The 16,821-nt window shown below is 32.8% G+C and overlaps 2 protein-coding genes across 2 annotated transcripts; both read left to right on the top strand.

The window, feature by feature from the left end:
• LOC109363450 (probable phosphopantothenoylcysteine decarboxylase) lies at nucleotides 1,817-4,652 on the top strand. The gene is made up of 3 exons (XM_019609712.1): nucleotides 1,817-2,004; nucleotides 3,337-3,690; nucleotides 3,974-4,652. Exons 2-3 carry the CDS (start codon nucleotides 3,340-3,342, stop codon nucleotides 4,265-4,267), a joined length of 645 nt encoding a protein of 214 aa, XP_019465257.1. The 5' UTR covers nucleotides 1,817-2,004; nucleotides 3,337-3,339; the 3' UTR covers nucleotides 4,268-4,652.
• On the top strand, nucleotides 6,282-7,727 carry LOC109363304 (cucumber peeling cupredoxin-like). Its single transcript, XM_019609523.1, has 2 exons — nucleotides 6,282-6,568; nucleotides 7,167-7,727. Exons 1-2 carry the CDS (start codon nucleotides 6,376-6,378, stop codon nucleotides 7,604-7,606), a joined length of 633 nt encoding a protein of 210 aa, XP_019465068.1. The 5' UTR covers nucleotides 6,282-6,375; the 3' UTR covers nucleotides 7,607-7,727.

The raw sequence follows: 16,821 nt of genomic DNA, 5'->3' as shown, positions 1-16,821 counted from the left end.
ATTTCATTGATCACATTGTAATCAATAATCATTTTAATCTCAGATAAAAGTTATATGTTTAGTTCCTAAATATATATATTAAGGTAATTTAATGGAATATACTTTTAAAGACTAAAGTATGATTACATTTTTTTAATATTGTGAAACTCGAATAAGATATTAAATTGGACGAGGTTCTGTGTTAGGTTTAATGAATTTAAACATAAACTATTCGGCTAAATTGTTTGATTTCATATCTAATTAATAATTTTTATCTATAAATATAATATATAATGTAAAGATTTTATAATTAATAACTATGTCCGATTATATTGAAATGATATTTATGTAAAGAAATGGATTATGTTTTATGTATCACTACTACATTTTTATATATACAAAAATTGTTCCTAAAATCTAAACAATATGTTTATATATCACTTTCAAATTTAATTTTAGGATAATAACAACCTAATCAGTCTAAACAAATTTGTTTATAAGAATTTGGTTTGTTATTACTATATTACCCCCTCAAGTGGTAGCATGGAGATTCATAGTGCCTAACTTGCCAAAGAAGGATTGAAATTGTAGTTTTCCTAAAGCTTTGGTGAAGATATCTATGCGTTGAGCAGTAGTAGAGACATAGGTTGGAAGAAAATTATGGTTGAAGACTTCATTACGAACAAAATGACAATCGACTTCTATATGTTTGATGCGTTCATGAAATATTAGGTTTTTAGCGATGTGCAAGACTGATTGACTATCACAGTCAAGAATCATAGGTTTGGTATGAGCAATGTCAAAATTAGAAAGAATCCATTTTAACCATTTGAGTCCGCATGTAATAGTTGTCATAGACCAATACTCAACTTCAGCCGACAATCGAGAAACAATATGTTGTTTCTTTGTTTTTCATTTCTTTATTACCACATTAATTTCTCCGTTTTTGTGGACTAGAGTAAAACAAAACGTTTGAGTAATGTTCCATTTTTTTAATTTTAAATGAACCATCTGATTCACTTCCCGGTTTAACACAGTCTGACTGGAATTGGTTCAACCCATCATTCGATTTAACACAATTTGACCAGTGTCGTTTTCATGTCCGGACAGCGATCGGACTGTCAGTCCGGTTCGATTCTCACAATACTGATTTTTTTTAGTAGGATGAAAGTACATTTTATGTCTAAGATTAAGTAACAGAAAATGATATATCCTCCTACTAAATCCTTCTACCCACAAAAAATGACATGTGTCATAAAATGATACTTCATTTATTAATGATTGAGTTTATAAGTGACATGTCACTTTAGAAGGATTAGTAGGGACAAGGATCCTCTCCATTAATGGAGAATCAAATGATTGTTACTACACATATTTTCAATAGCAAAAATGTAATTTCATAATAAAGAAATAGATAAAAGTGTTATTACATATCGTGTTTGTGTGTTAGTACGTGGTACTTGTTCTCCCATTAATGGAGATGATCATTACTTAATGAGAAAAAGATGAAAAAGATGTATGCATATGAGTTTTATACAGTGTCATTGTATCATCATCGTTGATTTTTTATTATTGTTGATTTTTCATAAAAGATAATCCAAATGAACGATATATAATGAAGTGCATGTCTACAAATCTTTATACCATCAATGTATACATTTTACACTTTTAATTAATTAGTAGATGATATAATATGATGATATAACATTCCTAACATCTAGATGTAGATAAATTTTCCAGACCAAAGTGATTATCACTCAAATTCATATATACACTTGCATGTTTGGGTTATGGGCTTAAGTTGATTTGTCCAACGAAGGTCCAAAAACAGAACAAATTGTTTGTGTATCACACTACACAAGGCATGAAAAGCCGCTATTCATAGGTTCTGAGAAAAATTCAAAAAACTTCAACTTGGCAATGATATTTCCCTGTTCTATTGCTTGTGATTTTGATTTCTGAGAGAAATACATTGAAACAGATAAAGGGATATTCTTCGATCATCATTTCATAAGAGAGTAACTTGTGAGGATTTTTTTACTTGCATTCTTCTTTTTTATTCATTTATTTTCTTCCCATTTTATGATCAAAGCTTCAAAATCGATTCTTTAATTGGAATTTATAATCTTTATGCGATTTTGAATCATGGGTCGTTCCTTCTTGATGTTTAGTGTTTGAATAAGTTGAAGGACTAAGTTTGTTTGGGTCAAGATTCAGTTCTATTTCTATTTATTGTTGTGATCATGAATGTTCTATATAGATGCATTATTATAAGGTGTAAAATGGTGAATGAACCTTTGATGGGAAATCCTTTTCTTTATTTATAATGTGTTACTAAATGCTGTGTATCTTTTGGCATCAGTTGTCAATCTTCTTGATACACTGTATTGGAAGCAATTCTCACTTTCTTTCTGTATGATGCTATAAGTTTGAAATAAGTCAACCTTGTGCTAATTTGTATATGCTCCAATGTCTGATAGCCTATAAGTCCTGTGTTTTAAACTGTGATTACGGTCACAGTTACGTGTGAATTATTTGGGGTAAAGTTATTTTTTTGAACTTGATATAGTCTGATGATGCAGACATAATGCGGTCCGATGTGCTTGCAGTGCGGTCCGATGCGGCCACTTCATTATGATTCGTTGTCAAACCGCAATTGTGGTTGCGGTATAACAATATTGTGGCTACATCACGTGATGCAGTCCACAATTTGAATAACTTAATGTTTGTATGACTACCAAAAAGTTCTTTCTGACCAAGCTTTAACACTTGTGTAACATTTTGCCATAATGAAAAGGCATAATTTAGTTATGCAGCTGCATGATTGTCTTTATTTGGATTCACTTATTAAGATCATTATTTTAATTATTTTATCATTATTATTGTTGTTATTTATTTTCAAAATCATAGGTAGGGAGAAATTAACCTCAAAGTCAAAATTATGGTCTCAAAAGTTAAAACATGCAACTTCATTGATGCTAGTAATATGGTATTTGGCATTTACATGGTTCCTTTTCTTTAACAATTCTGTTTCCTTTGTCTTCATAACATTTACATGGTTCCTTTTCTTTAACAATTCTGTTTCCTTTGTCTTCATAATATAAATCTTTTTTATTAACAGGTGATTGAAATCTTCAACAACATATTATAATTACAAATTTCAATTTGTGCATGGGTATGTTAGTGTATAAGAACTGGTAGTGGTTGGTTTTCTCATATGTTGTTTTGATGTGGATATACATATTGAACATGGTAGATAAAATTTAAGATATGCTTATGTTTTAACAAATTTAAGGCATGGTTTAAACATATAGTCTTTAAATATGATTGGACTAAGATAATTGTTGAAATCTCCAGGTAATGGCTAGCTCAGCCTCAGATCCTGCAAGTGCAAAAGGAAAGGCTGTATGTGAGTTTGCTGCTCAGAGGAAGCCTCGGATTCTACTTGCTGCTTGCGGATGTGTTACTGCTGTAAAATTCGGATATATTTGTAGTTGTTTTTCATGTTGGGCAGAAGTAAAAGCAGTTGTCACAAGAGCATCTATGCGTTTTATGGGCAGATTATCAATGCCCTTGGGTGTGCCCGTATATACCGATGACCATGACTGGGGTACTTGGAAAAAACTAGGCGATGGTATGCTTCACATTGAGCTCAGTAGATGGGCTGATATCATGGTCATCGCTCCATTATCGGCAAACACACTTGGCAAGGTAATTGTGCTGATAAATGTCAGCAGATTCTGTCTCACTTTCTGTACTCAATAACATGATAGAAGCGTTATCTCGTAATTAAACAAGTTGGCTCGACTAAGACTTACCTTCACATGCAATCTACTTGAATTCACATGATATTATGTCTATTCCTAAGCGCAGTGTAATTTGCAGTTATCGAGTTTACGTGGTATAAACAGCAATGTGCATGTTTCTATTTAAAGTACTTAAGTAGTTGACTATTGGCACTTGCTTTTCTTAATATAAATACATGCTGATGCAGATCGAGGCAGGGTTGTGCGACAATCTACTTACGTGTATTGTGCGAGCATGGGACTATAGCAAGCCATTCTTCGTTGCACCATCCATGAACCATCTCATGTGGGAAAATTGTTTCACCGAAAAGCAGGTCATGTCTATAGATGAGCTTGGCATTTCTCTCATCCCACCGGTTATAACAAGGTCAGCTTGTGGGAAGCAGGCCGATTGTGCAATGGCCGAACCTTCTACCATTTACAGCACCGTAAGACTCTTCTATGAAATACATGTGCTGAAAAAGGCTCCAGGTATGGTTTAGCAAAGCTCAGACAATTTTGGTGCAAGTATCGATGTCCTACTAAGCTGACCCCACCTAGTGGGATAAGGGATTGATGGTTATTGTTGTGTATCGATGTCGTGCTAGTGTGAGGACCAATTGTCTTGCCTCTTAAATCTTAATCTAGTCTTAGTTGCATATTAGTATAGCAGTGTTGCTTTGTACAGTGTGCACCATCCTACCTAGTTGCAATTCCTGTTGTATATGCATTTGTAGGTTTAGAATCATTAGGCATGAAATTGTACCAAACATGCAATTTTTCCCATGTTTCTAGAATGACCTCAAAATACTAAACGTTTTGCAGTTATGAATAAGAAAATTTTGAACCATAGATGGTTAGGGGAAACAGGTTTCTGATATATTTACAAGTTTTGTGAATTAAATATGTAAAAGCAGAACGCAAGCTGAGTTCAACACTTCACTGCATTGCATTTATCATATCCTATTCAACTATGGCATATAATAGGATAAGTTAATACATTCTCCACTCGTAATCTACCCCGAACCTAATCGCTAAACATAGATGGTAAAACGACATTGTTTCACTTTATAAATTTTGCATGAGTAACCAATTTCGACTAAGGAAAAAAAGAAAAATGGTTTCCACTAATGGATAGACAAGAGTGTGTTACGGAGAAATTTCTTGGGGTTTACGGTGAGAGTTTTCCAAATTTTTGGAAACTAAATTGGTAATATAGTATATACGAAAATCTTGAAAAACCAAAATAAATCTTTAATTTATTTTGAAAAACATTATTATACACTGATTGATTATTTTGAATTGATTGAAGTGAGACTCAATGAAAGTCAAAATGATTAGTTACTGACCTAAAAAGTGATGTAGAATTGTGAGGAACAAAAAAAAATCATTCAACCACCCTTTTGCACTTAGGATGTGGGAATTGTGATGGAAATCATAAACAAATCTAAAATAATAATCAATAACAAATATACAATTTTGATAACAACTCCAATTTTAAACTCTTAGTTTGGCTCATAATTTTGCTTTATTTTGAGTCAATCACTAAACATAAGTGAGACAATTAAATAAACAAAACGAATTATGATTTACATAAAATTTTGAAAAAGGACACATGGTAATGCCCATTGTCCCATTGATCACAAGAGGTGTAAGATTTAAAGGCTAAAAAATATTTTGAAAATAATATTTATACATTGTCAGTGTAAAGATTTATATACAATCAATATATCATTTATTTTTTATTTGTATTACTCTTTTTGAAGAGTCAATAATAAAAGAATATAATGGTGGATAATAATAAAACGCTTACAATATAAGTGCATACTTTTTTATTGTAAGTATTTTAAGTTTCAAGACATGTGATTTTCAACTAGGTCGGTGATGATGCCCTGTCCATTTAGTCATATAGAAGGAAATGCTGGCAACAAGACAAATTTAATAATACTATCATAAAAAAGTACATTATTTTATGTGTGTAAGAAAAACAAGAAAGATAAAACAATACTTCACATTCTGAAGTCTTCAAAGTTGTAGAATCTATATACGCGTCTGTTTCCTATTGGCTTCTTTCAAGTCCTTATATTCATTTTCTATACTTATTGTATGGTGTTGGAGTTCATACACACATCTAGATTTTATTTTATAATATATAAAGATTTAATTATATATATAAAACGTTGATCTAGTAGTGTAAGACCTTACTAGATTTTTAAGGTTAATGATTCAATTTTTGGGAGGGAAAACCATGAATCCCGAATTTAGGGAATATCCTTAGTAATACAAACAAAATTATATATATATATATATATATATATATAATTATGAATTTATTTTTTATGTACTTGAGAAATCACTCATCATCCAACACTATGATTTTATGATTGATAGATACTAAACTCTTAAATAATATTAAAATATTTTGGTTCCTTAATTATTTTTGATATATTGGTTCTTAGAAAATAGAAAGTGGTCTCAAAAAATAGTAAATGGGGTCCAATTAGAATAAATAATTTATTTCTGGCCATGACTCTGTTCCAACTTAGAAGCATCCATTTGTATATTAGTTATTAAAATCCCCATCTAAGCTGAGTTTCAATACCCACCCACCATGGTGCAGCATATCGCGGTGTACTTCACGGCCTTCACCCTTCTCCTCACTGCCGTCTCCGCCGCAACTGGATACCACAACCATACTGTTGGCGGCACTGCTGGGTGGTTCTTCAACTCCACCACCAACACACCCTCCACAAACTACTCTTCTTGGGCTGCATCTCAAACCTTCAACCTCGGCGATTATCTCAGTAAGATCAATCACTCTCCCTCTCTTATGCTTTAAATGATACATAATCACAGTATTTTAAATTGTGCTAGCATTAACTCGCTAAGATAGATTACTGTAAAATACTTAATAATTAAACTTTTAATTTAAATATATATTTTTAATTGATCAGTGACCTAAATTCAGAATATGTACTTCGTTGGCAACTCAACGAAATCTTTAGCTACTAAGTCACTAAGATCATGAGTTGACTACGTGTTTTATTCCCCTTGGAAGCTATCTCCATGAGCTTCTTTATTTCTCCATTGGACATCTCCACTTGTTTGTTAGTCTATGGAGAAAACAAATTCCTAACTTTTAGGGCGTGTTTGAGAGTTGGATTTTAGAGTCATCTCACAAGTGTATTTCATGACTCCCAAGCTTTCCTTTCCCTCCGAAATTCAACTCCCAAACAAACTCTTAAGGAATAAAATATTACAAAAAAAATCGAACTCATTTCCCAGTATCTCATTGAATCGTGATATTAAGGACTGGAATTTAAAACAATAAATGTGAAGATTTACCTCAACATTATTTGGATACAGCAATCTGATTCTAATTTTGGTTTTCACGATACTTAGTTTTCAATACAAATTCGAATCAGACAGTGATTCAGACTTACAACGAGACCACCTATCTGAACTGCACCGCCGACAATTCCGACAATGGTACCTTCATATACGACAGCGGAAGCAGTCGTTTTGGCGAGGCGTTGACCGTTCCTGTTCCGTTGACCATCGTCGGACCCAACTACTTCTTCTCCGACGCCGGCGTCGATAGCGTTCAGTGCAGCCGCGGCATGGCCTTCGAAATTAACGTTGACCGCGGCCTCGGATTACCACCAAGCCTCAACCAGCCGCCGCCTCCGCCGTATGTTGAGCCGCCAGATCCTGACACAGATACTCAATCTCCACCGGTTACGGTGGCGCAGCCACCAAATGGTGGTGGCGCGTTCGGTAGACGCGCCAATGTGCGGTTGGCAGTTTACGGTTTTGCTGCGGCGATGCTATTGTTACAGTGATGATTTCTTATCAGAATTTACACTTGAAGAGAAAACTATTTGTTTTATTTTCTTTTCTTTTGTCTTTTATTTATTGTGAGAAAGTTTTGGTTGAAAATTTATATTATGGGATATTTATTAACAACTTTAGCTTTTCTTTTTGAGGATAGAAAACAATTTAGAGATGAATAGAAGAGATATTGGCAGAAAATAAAAGTTTTTTTTTGAAGAATTAGTCTAGTTTTATTTATTCATACTATCAAAAGTCTAATTATAGAAATGGGTAAAATCCTACATCTAAAAGTTTTAACTCGATGGAAGATAGAATGAACATAAAATTAGATAAGGATTATACCTTTTACAACAATTCCCTTAACTCATTATACATGATAAATATGCTTCATGAAGACCATGCTAAGAAAAACTCTATTAGATAAAAATCTAGCTAAGGAAAAATATACATCATTCATAGGTTACTTCTTATAAAATACATTATTCTTGAAGTATGGGCTTTTGATAGGGTGTTGTTTGAGCTTAAGTCAAATATCAATATCACTTTTTTTTGAGTTCATGAGTATAAAGGGAATTCGACTTTTTTCCGTAGTAGAGATGAGAGTATTATGAAATAACAAATAAAAATAATATACAATAATATTTATATTTTTTTATTTATTCTGAGAATATATTTTTACTTTTTAAACTAAAAAGATAAAAAATACTCTCATCTATTGAAGAGGAATCCAACTCGTATAAATGGATTTCAATGAAATTTGTTTTGATTTATTCAGTATGAGACTATCCTTTTATGTATGAAAATACACGTTGCATTGTCTTAGTGACATATTATTGACTTAATATCTATAAACAATCCACATGCCCTTTTAATATGTTGGTTCCTAGCTCTTAACTATAAGTGTTATCAAGTTACTTCATGACTAGCTAATATTTCTGAATTGTTGGAAACCTGCTTATGATCAAACCCGTGGGGATAAAAAAGATACCAAACATCAACACATCCTACAAATTCTGATTTTACTTCATTCTGGTAAAACAAAACTCATATCAGAAGTATCATGGAAATAACAAATAACCTGTTTCACTTCATCCCAACGTCTTCCACTTGGTGAATAACTAAATCTTTCTAGTAAATTCATTGGTAAATCTATATTTGGTCTAATGTTATTTACAAGAAAGTGTTAAAATCACAATATGTTTGCGAGTTGAGTTTGGAGGGAAAAATAAAAAATAAAGGCTACTTGTCATATCAATAATGTATTTTACGGTTCTCAAGCCTTCATTCTCTTTATCCTTCTAAAATTCACCTCGCAAACCGATATAATATATATTATATGATTAAGAATGTCTAGAATAAAAGGATCTCTTATAACATCAAGTTAACAAACAATCAATTGGTGAGATTAACATATAAGATGTTGTTGATGTAGCTTCGAACAATTCTAAATGAAATGAAAGAATAATTATTGGCTAAGTTATGACCAGATTGTTCTCTAAGATATTTTGTGACAATGCCCAAAATATACAAGTAGACTATCAATCAAACCATCCACGTGATAAAAACAGTCCAGTTCTATGTTTGTCAAATTCTTAGTGCTATGTGAGAACCATTTCAAATACACTACAATATAACTATCAGTGTCAATTCTCGAAATGCCCACAATATGACTACTCGTGTCAATTTAACTTTCTCACAATATGACTACTAGTGTCGGTTCTTGAAATTTCCACAATTTGATTGTTTGTGTGTCAATTCTAGTATCATAGAAAAAAGAGAAGTTGACCGAAAATATTTCGACAAAGATTATGATGGAGAAAGAAGAAGCTAAGGATATAGTATTCAAGTTAGGACAAAGAAATATGAAGGGAGAAAACATTTATTTATAGTGTGAGTTTTTTTCAAAGTTCTTCTTCCATTCTATGTGGGAAGTGTTTTTTTTTGTCAAAGTCCCTCCTCCAACCAATGTAGAACTTGTGAGTTGTTTGATTTCACATCCAAAAATTTCTACTAATGAATTCCAAAAGAGAATAACTTATTTCATCCAGCCAATGAAAATAACTTATATAATGTATCTCCTGGTATAAGAAAATAACTTATATTATCCCGCTAACGAAATCATGACATGTCATAATTAATTATTTTCTACAGAAAAATTTCTAAAACTAAACAAAACAATACACATGTCATACTTTTACTGGCTGGAGAAGATAAATTATCTGTACGAAGATATACTTTATTCTCATTCCAAAAATGCAAGTTGCAGCATAAGATTTATTCATTTAAGGATTTCTTTTTCCACGGAAACTACCATAGAAAATCTTTTTTACATCGATTAAAACATACTCTCAACTTCGATTGTTGAAGGGGTGCATAAAGCAGATATAGAAAGTCTAGACTCTTCAAATGATATTTTAACTGCCATTAAAAGTCCAAGTTTTTTAATAAAAAGATTGACAGTGCTACCACCATGTTATGATGGCTATTTTTTGGTACATTTATGACGACTATTTTAAGCTCAACTAACTTTTACAAAGGAAATAATCACTATAATTATATATACACATATATTTAAACAATTAACTTCTTTTATAATAAAAAGTTACAAAAATGATTGACATATATTGAATTTTATTATACAACTAAAATAATTTAATTATCAAACTTTTAACTTCAAAATATTTTTTCAACCGATTACAATAAATAATACAATTTGTGTGACAGAATATGTGTTGAAAAAACCAAATAAACCTAAGCAACTTCTCTATTAATAGTATAAAAGTAAGTACAACTGGCAAAAGTAATATAATGTGTTAAAAACAATAGTGATATAAATTGTTCTTTGCGCTTTCTTTCTCAATTCACTTCAGCTTTAACATTCTGTAGAGAATGGACAATTCATTAGCATTCTTCAGCAATCCAAAGCATCTAAATAAGAGTTTACATGTAATAGGTGCTATAAATAGCAAAGAAAGCAGATATAGTGGAATCAATATATAGATTGATGACCATATCTCATGGGGAATAGAAATGAGATATCAAATCTATCGAAAAATTTTGTGGATAATATAGTCAAATTATATTATCATATATTTAGTATACGTTTCAAAATAATTATGGAAGTAATATATATTTTATGGAATTTATGGATGAGGTCCACGACTTTGGGGAAGTCGTGGATCAGGAATACAACATCCTTGCCATCTCATGTCTCAAAGGCACAAGATTCTTACATATTCTCTCTCCTCAACTAAAGTTGTGGATGACATACACGACTTCGATAGTCTTATCCCTGAAACACGAGTTTGGATGATACATGGTGAATTTAATTTTTTCCAGATAGATGGATATTGTAGGGTTATTTATTGTTTGAGGGGTTAGTTTTATTGAGTATAGTATGATATTTTAAAATAAGTTAAGATTTATGATAATAGGTTTAAATTAAAATAGTAAGATTAAATTGAATTTGATAATATTACTAAAGTGTTAGTTTTAGGAAATTTGATAATATTAAAGTTTTTTATTTTTTTTAAGATTTATTATTTTAGTTTTTTAAAAATAAAATGCATAAATTAAAATAATAAGACAATTTTATGGAAATGAAATTGATAATTGTAGTACGAATTGAAAAATGATTACATTTAAAAAATAATAGAATGAGAATACAAATTTCTAATGGCGTTATTAGATGATGTTCCACATCCAAGTGTCTTCCTCCTTCGAGGTGGTTGGACTCTTAGTTGTTGTTGTGGTTGACGTTGTCTTGCTTGTCCACTTCCACCTCTGACCAGTTGTGACTCCTCCCCATCTTCATCGTCATCATCTTGATCATCTTCGTCATCATCATCAAGTTGTGTAGGAATTGTCGGCTGATAATATTGTTAATAGTTGAATGCCGGCAATGGAGTATTTGAAGATGTGTCAAACATTGATGAAATTCGTTGAAATTGTGAAGGAGATGCAAAGTAAGAAAAGGAATAGTCACCCATTACTCCAAAACCATCAAACCCAAAAGGTTGTTGTTGTTGTTGTTGTTGTTGTTGTTGTTGAGGAGCAGGAGTTTGAGTGTATGGTTGTAGATAAGTATCCGTCCAAGTTTGACTCTTATAATGATGCTGGAACTTAGGTGCAACATGCATGTCAATCTCTTGTGTAGGTGGAGTTTGATAAGTAGTTGAAGAGAATGCAGTTGGAAGTAGTTGAGCAAACACTTCCATCATATCATTACAGTTTAGGTAAACGTCATTTAGTAACTGTATCAAATTTGGAAACAGTTTGTAGGAGAACACCGTTCCTGAATCATTCTAATAAAATTGTACTGAAAAAGTGAAAAAAATGAGAATAATGAATATCTTACTACAATTTAATATAAATTAGAAATAGAAAAAAATAAGATTCTTACCGAGATAGCTGATTATGTTCCATCTGAAGAGATGTATTTCCTAGTCCTTTGTAAGTATCACTGCATATACTACAAGTAGTGATACAAAGGCTGGTCATCAGGAAAACCATTTACCACATAGTTTTTCTGGTTATTCCATATCTGAATCTACTGGTCATGCTTTTGTGACCAGTTGTAGTCATTTTTATCATGTAGATCCATCTTGTGTTGTTTTTTCCAGGTTGATTGGATCTTCTGGGATGAGTTGTTGTAGACTAAACTGTCTCATAACCTGATCAGTAACATGTCACTCAACAAGTGCAAAGCATATGAGTGGCACACATGCTCAGGCTATATCAGGTATCGGGCCCACATAGGTAACGTTCCTATATAGGGTCTAGACAAACTGATATATAAAAATAAATTAGCAATAAATTAAGAAAGAAAAAAAATAATAAATAAATTACTTATAAAAAATTACATAAATTACCTGACCAATGCACAAGCGATCCAACATTGGCTGTATTATATTGGTTGCATGACCATGAATGTTGGTGGTGATTAGATGTTGCGATCATCTAAAATGTAAAGTTATATGAAGTTAGTATGAAATAAATAATTTGAAATATAAAGTTATATAATTTGAAAGAAATTGAAAATAATATTTACCTTTGGATTAAATGGAATATCTATAACCCGTCGTCGTGTAGTCTTGGAGCCAACATTAGGATGCGGTCTTATGCCCATGATTGCAGAAGTAGCAAGCATCCTCCGATTTCAGTCTAGCGACTTATCAATGTTGCAAGATATAATCCTCGATATATACATGCCAATACAACAGAACCCCAATTGTATTGGAATGTCTGTGATAAGTCCTCCAACAATGGGAGATACATCAGGTGGACTCGTGACCCTGATGTATCTAGCATGAGGAACCCTCAAATCATGTGCATTATGAAGGCTCTTGCATGTTGTTCAATAACAATATCATTAGCACATATCGGGAGCACTTCAAAGGTGGACTCTAGCCAACTCATTTGGACCATTTGACCCATAATTTGTTTATCAGTTGGGATGGCACCCAACAAGTTGAGATAAACGATTTCCCAATTTGTGATCGTCGTACCAGTAACAACAACTCCATTAATAGGTAGCCCAAGCTGATATGCGACATCTCCATTAATCCTGAAATGGACAGTTCCTTCGATTCCTTGTGCACTAGCTATTGCAGACCATCAATGAGGCGAAGGAGCTGGTGCACAGTAGGTACTGGCCTCTAGCTTGGTAGAGTGAAAGAAGTCTCCATGTCTACATGGTGAGATGGAAAGCACATAGTGGCACCGTCGCACACCATCTCCAGCTCCAGGCCACAAGGGCCTGTGTAGGTATAACGGTCCCTATAAATTCTCCATGCCCCTCCCAAGACATCAAAAATTAGTAGCTCTGAATCCACGCTGATTTGTCCATATGGACAAGGACGTGTACCGAAATACAAGCATAAAAAAAGGGAGTAAGATATCCAATGAATATTTTTCATCGACAACGTGAAATTATACAGAATTTCACATCCAGACATAACACACATAATATACATACAATATTATCACATACATAAATGCAGATAATGAATGATGTTTGTAACTCAAGATTTGATAGTCTATATATCCACGAGGTCAATATATGCATGCCATGTTTAGTTCACCAATCCTTTCACCAGTATCTCACAATAAACTATTTGGAAATAACTGAGAGTATAGGTCCCGTAACAAGCCGATTTGAACACCCCAACTTATTGCTCGCAAGAATATATGATCGACCTGTTCTAAAGGAACTGTCCATTTCAGGATGATGTCATATCAAACACTTTCTGGGCATCCCACTCATCGATCCTTGAAATGACAAATAGTAAAAGGATGCCATCATGATTGACCTACTTAGTTTTGATGAATACAAAGAGTTAAATGGAAGCTTGAAGACTTAGACATCAAAATAAACAACATACCAAAAACTCAAGGTCAACATCGTAGAATTTAGGATTGCTTTTACATTCTAGCATTCTAAGATACTTTCCTAGTAATGAGTTTATTAGGTAAACCCAAGATGGAAGTCTCACATAAAGTCTAAAATGAAAATCATATAAGTTGAGGCATCATATATATATATGATAAGTAAGATTCACGCATTTGCATTAGGCATACATGGTTTTGTGCATAAAGGAATCACCCATTTCAAAAATCATGAGTTGCATGCTCTTTCATCATATAGAGAGGTTACCATACATTTAGGAAAAACCATTTTCACACATATTAATCGATTAACTCAATTTACAATCGATTAAATCTTTTTGAAATCCGTTAATTGATTAAGGAAATGTGTAATCGATTAAATCTTGTTGAAATTCATTAATCGATTAAGGAAATGTGTAATCGATTAAAAGGAGTTATAGTAGCTAACCTCCCATGATTTCTGGCTTATTAATCACTTAATAAGGTTAATAATCAATTAAACCATAATTGGCTAACTATTTTCAAGAAACACGTTAATCGATTAACATAGTATATAATCGATTAATATCAGTTAGAATCAGTTATGAACACAATTCCTAGACAATGGATGTTCGAGGCATATGACCGGTGACAAATCAAAGTTCCTGGATCTTTCACTTAACAATAAAGGTTATGTCACTTATGGAGACAACAATAGAGGAAGGATACTAGGTGTCGGAAGAATTGGAAATGCTTCAGAAACCATAATTGAGAACGTGTTGTATGTTGAAGGGCTAGAGCATAACCTACTGAGCATTAGCCAGTTGTGCGAGAAAGGTAATAAGGTATCTTTCGACTCAAACTATTGCATCATTCATGATGGAGTAAATAATAATGTTAAGTTCGTATGGAAGCAAATAAACAACATCTATATGATCAATTTGGATGATATCACCACTCTGTTTTCAAAATTTTTTATCACTAAAAAGAGTGACATCTGGCTGTGGCACAGACGAGTAGCACATTTCCATTTAAAGCATCTAGCTAAGTTATCATCACATGATTTAGTTGTAGGACTACCAAAGCTTGATTTCAAGTCAAAAGACTCTTGTGACACTTGTCAAAAGTGTAAACAAGTAAAGAGTTCATTTTCGTCAAAAAATGTGATATCCACAACAAAACCTTTGGAGTTAATCCATATGGATATGTTTGGACCATCACCAATAATGAGCTTTGGTGATAGCTACTATGTGTTGGTAATTGTTGATGATTTCTCTAGATATACATGAATTTTATTTCTTGCTCTGAAAAGTGATGCTTTGAAGTCTTTCAAAAAGCTGACCAAACAACTACAAAACCAATTTGATCACAAGATAGTTTATATTGGTAGCGATCATGGTGGGAAATATGAAAACCACCTATTTGACAAATTTTGCGAGAAGCATATGACGCTACATCAATATTCGGCTCCTCGAACCTCTCAAAAAATGGAGTTGTTGAGAGGAAAAATTGAGTATTATAAGAGCTAGCTAGGACAATGCTAAAGGAAAGTAAGATCCCTAAGTATTTTTTAGCCGATGCAGTGCATACTGCTTGCTATGTAATAAACCAAGTGCTTTTTAGGCCTAGACTCTTAAAAACGCCATATGAATTGCTAAAAGGCCGAAAGCCTAATATTTCACATTTGCATGCTTTTGAATGTAAATGCTTCATATTGAATAATGATAAAAGATTACTAGGAAAGTTTGATTCGAAGGTTGACGATGGAATATTTTGGGGGTAATCTGTTCATATTAAAGCATATCGAGCCTTTAATAAATATACGATGCATGTTGAAGAGTCTTTCCATGTAAAATTTGATGAATCTTCTCCGAAAGAGAAGAGGAAAGTTTTGTGTGATGATGTTTCAGGTGCCCTGGAAAATGCATACACAAAGAACATGAAAATCGAGAAGGAGGATCAGGATGATCAGGAAAGAAATTCATATCATCAAAATATTCGAATGGTGTAGAAGACAAAGAAAGATCATCTGCTCAATGGTGTGGATGACCCGTAACTCTTTGCGAACCTTTTTGTAATTTCGTAGCTTTTGTGTCTCAAGTTGAGCCTAAGACCATAAATGGGGCCATAGAGGATGAACACTGGGGAATAACTATGCAAGAAGAGCTAAACCAGTTTGAGCGTAATAATGTGTACGACTTGGTCCCTAAACCTAAAGACCATCCTATAATAGGCAATAAATGAGTCTTTAAAAATAAATTGGACGAATCTGGTTTGATTATACGAAATAAGGCACGTCTAGTAGTGAAAGGGTATAATCAAGAAGAAGGCATTGACTATGATGAAACATACGCACCTGTTGCGAGGTTGGAGGCTATCTGAATGTTATTAGCCTTTGCATTGATAATGAACTTCAAACTCTTTCAAATGGATGTAAAGAGTGCTTTCTTGAATGGTTATATTCAGGAATAAGTATATGTAAATCAACCGCCTGACTTTGCAAACCATAAATTCCCTAATCATGTATACAAACTCAAAAAGGCGCTATATGGTCTAAAACAAGCTCCTAGAGCTTGATATGATAGATTGATTAGTTTTCTTTTAGAAAAGGGATTTGAAAGGTGCAAACTTGATACAACTCTCTTTACATTAAAATCAGAAAGTAATGTCTTGTTAGTACATATTTATGTGGTTGATATAATATTTGGTGCTACTAACGATTTACTTTGCAAAGAGTTTTCTGATCTAATGAAAGGGGAGTTTGAAATGTCGATGATGGGAGAGCTAACATTCTTTCTAGGATTACAAATAAAGCAGATGAACAACAAGATATTCACTCACTAGACAAAATATTGCA

This window comes from Lupinus angustifolius, chromosome LG13 (genome assembly GCF_001865875.1).
Source record: "Lupinus angustifolius cultivar Tanjil chromosome LG13, LupAngTanjil_v1.0, whole genome shotgun sequence".
Classification (NCBI taxonomy): Eukaryota; Viridiplantae; Streptophyta; class Magnoliopsida; order Fabales; family Fabaceae; genus Lupinus; species Lupinus angustifolius.
The sequence above is the reverse complement of the archived record's forward strand: the minus strand, read 5'-3'. Positions and strand labels throughout refer to the sequence as shown.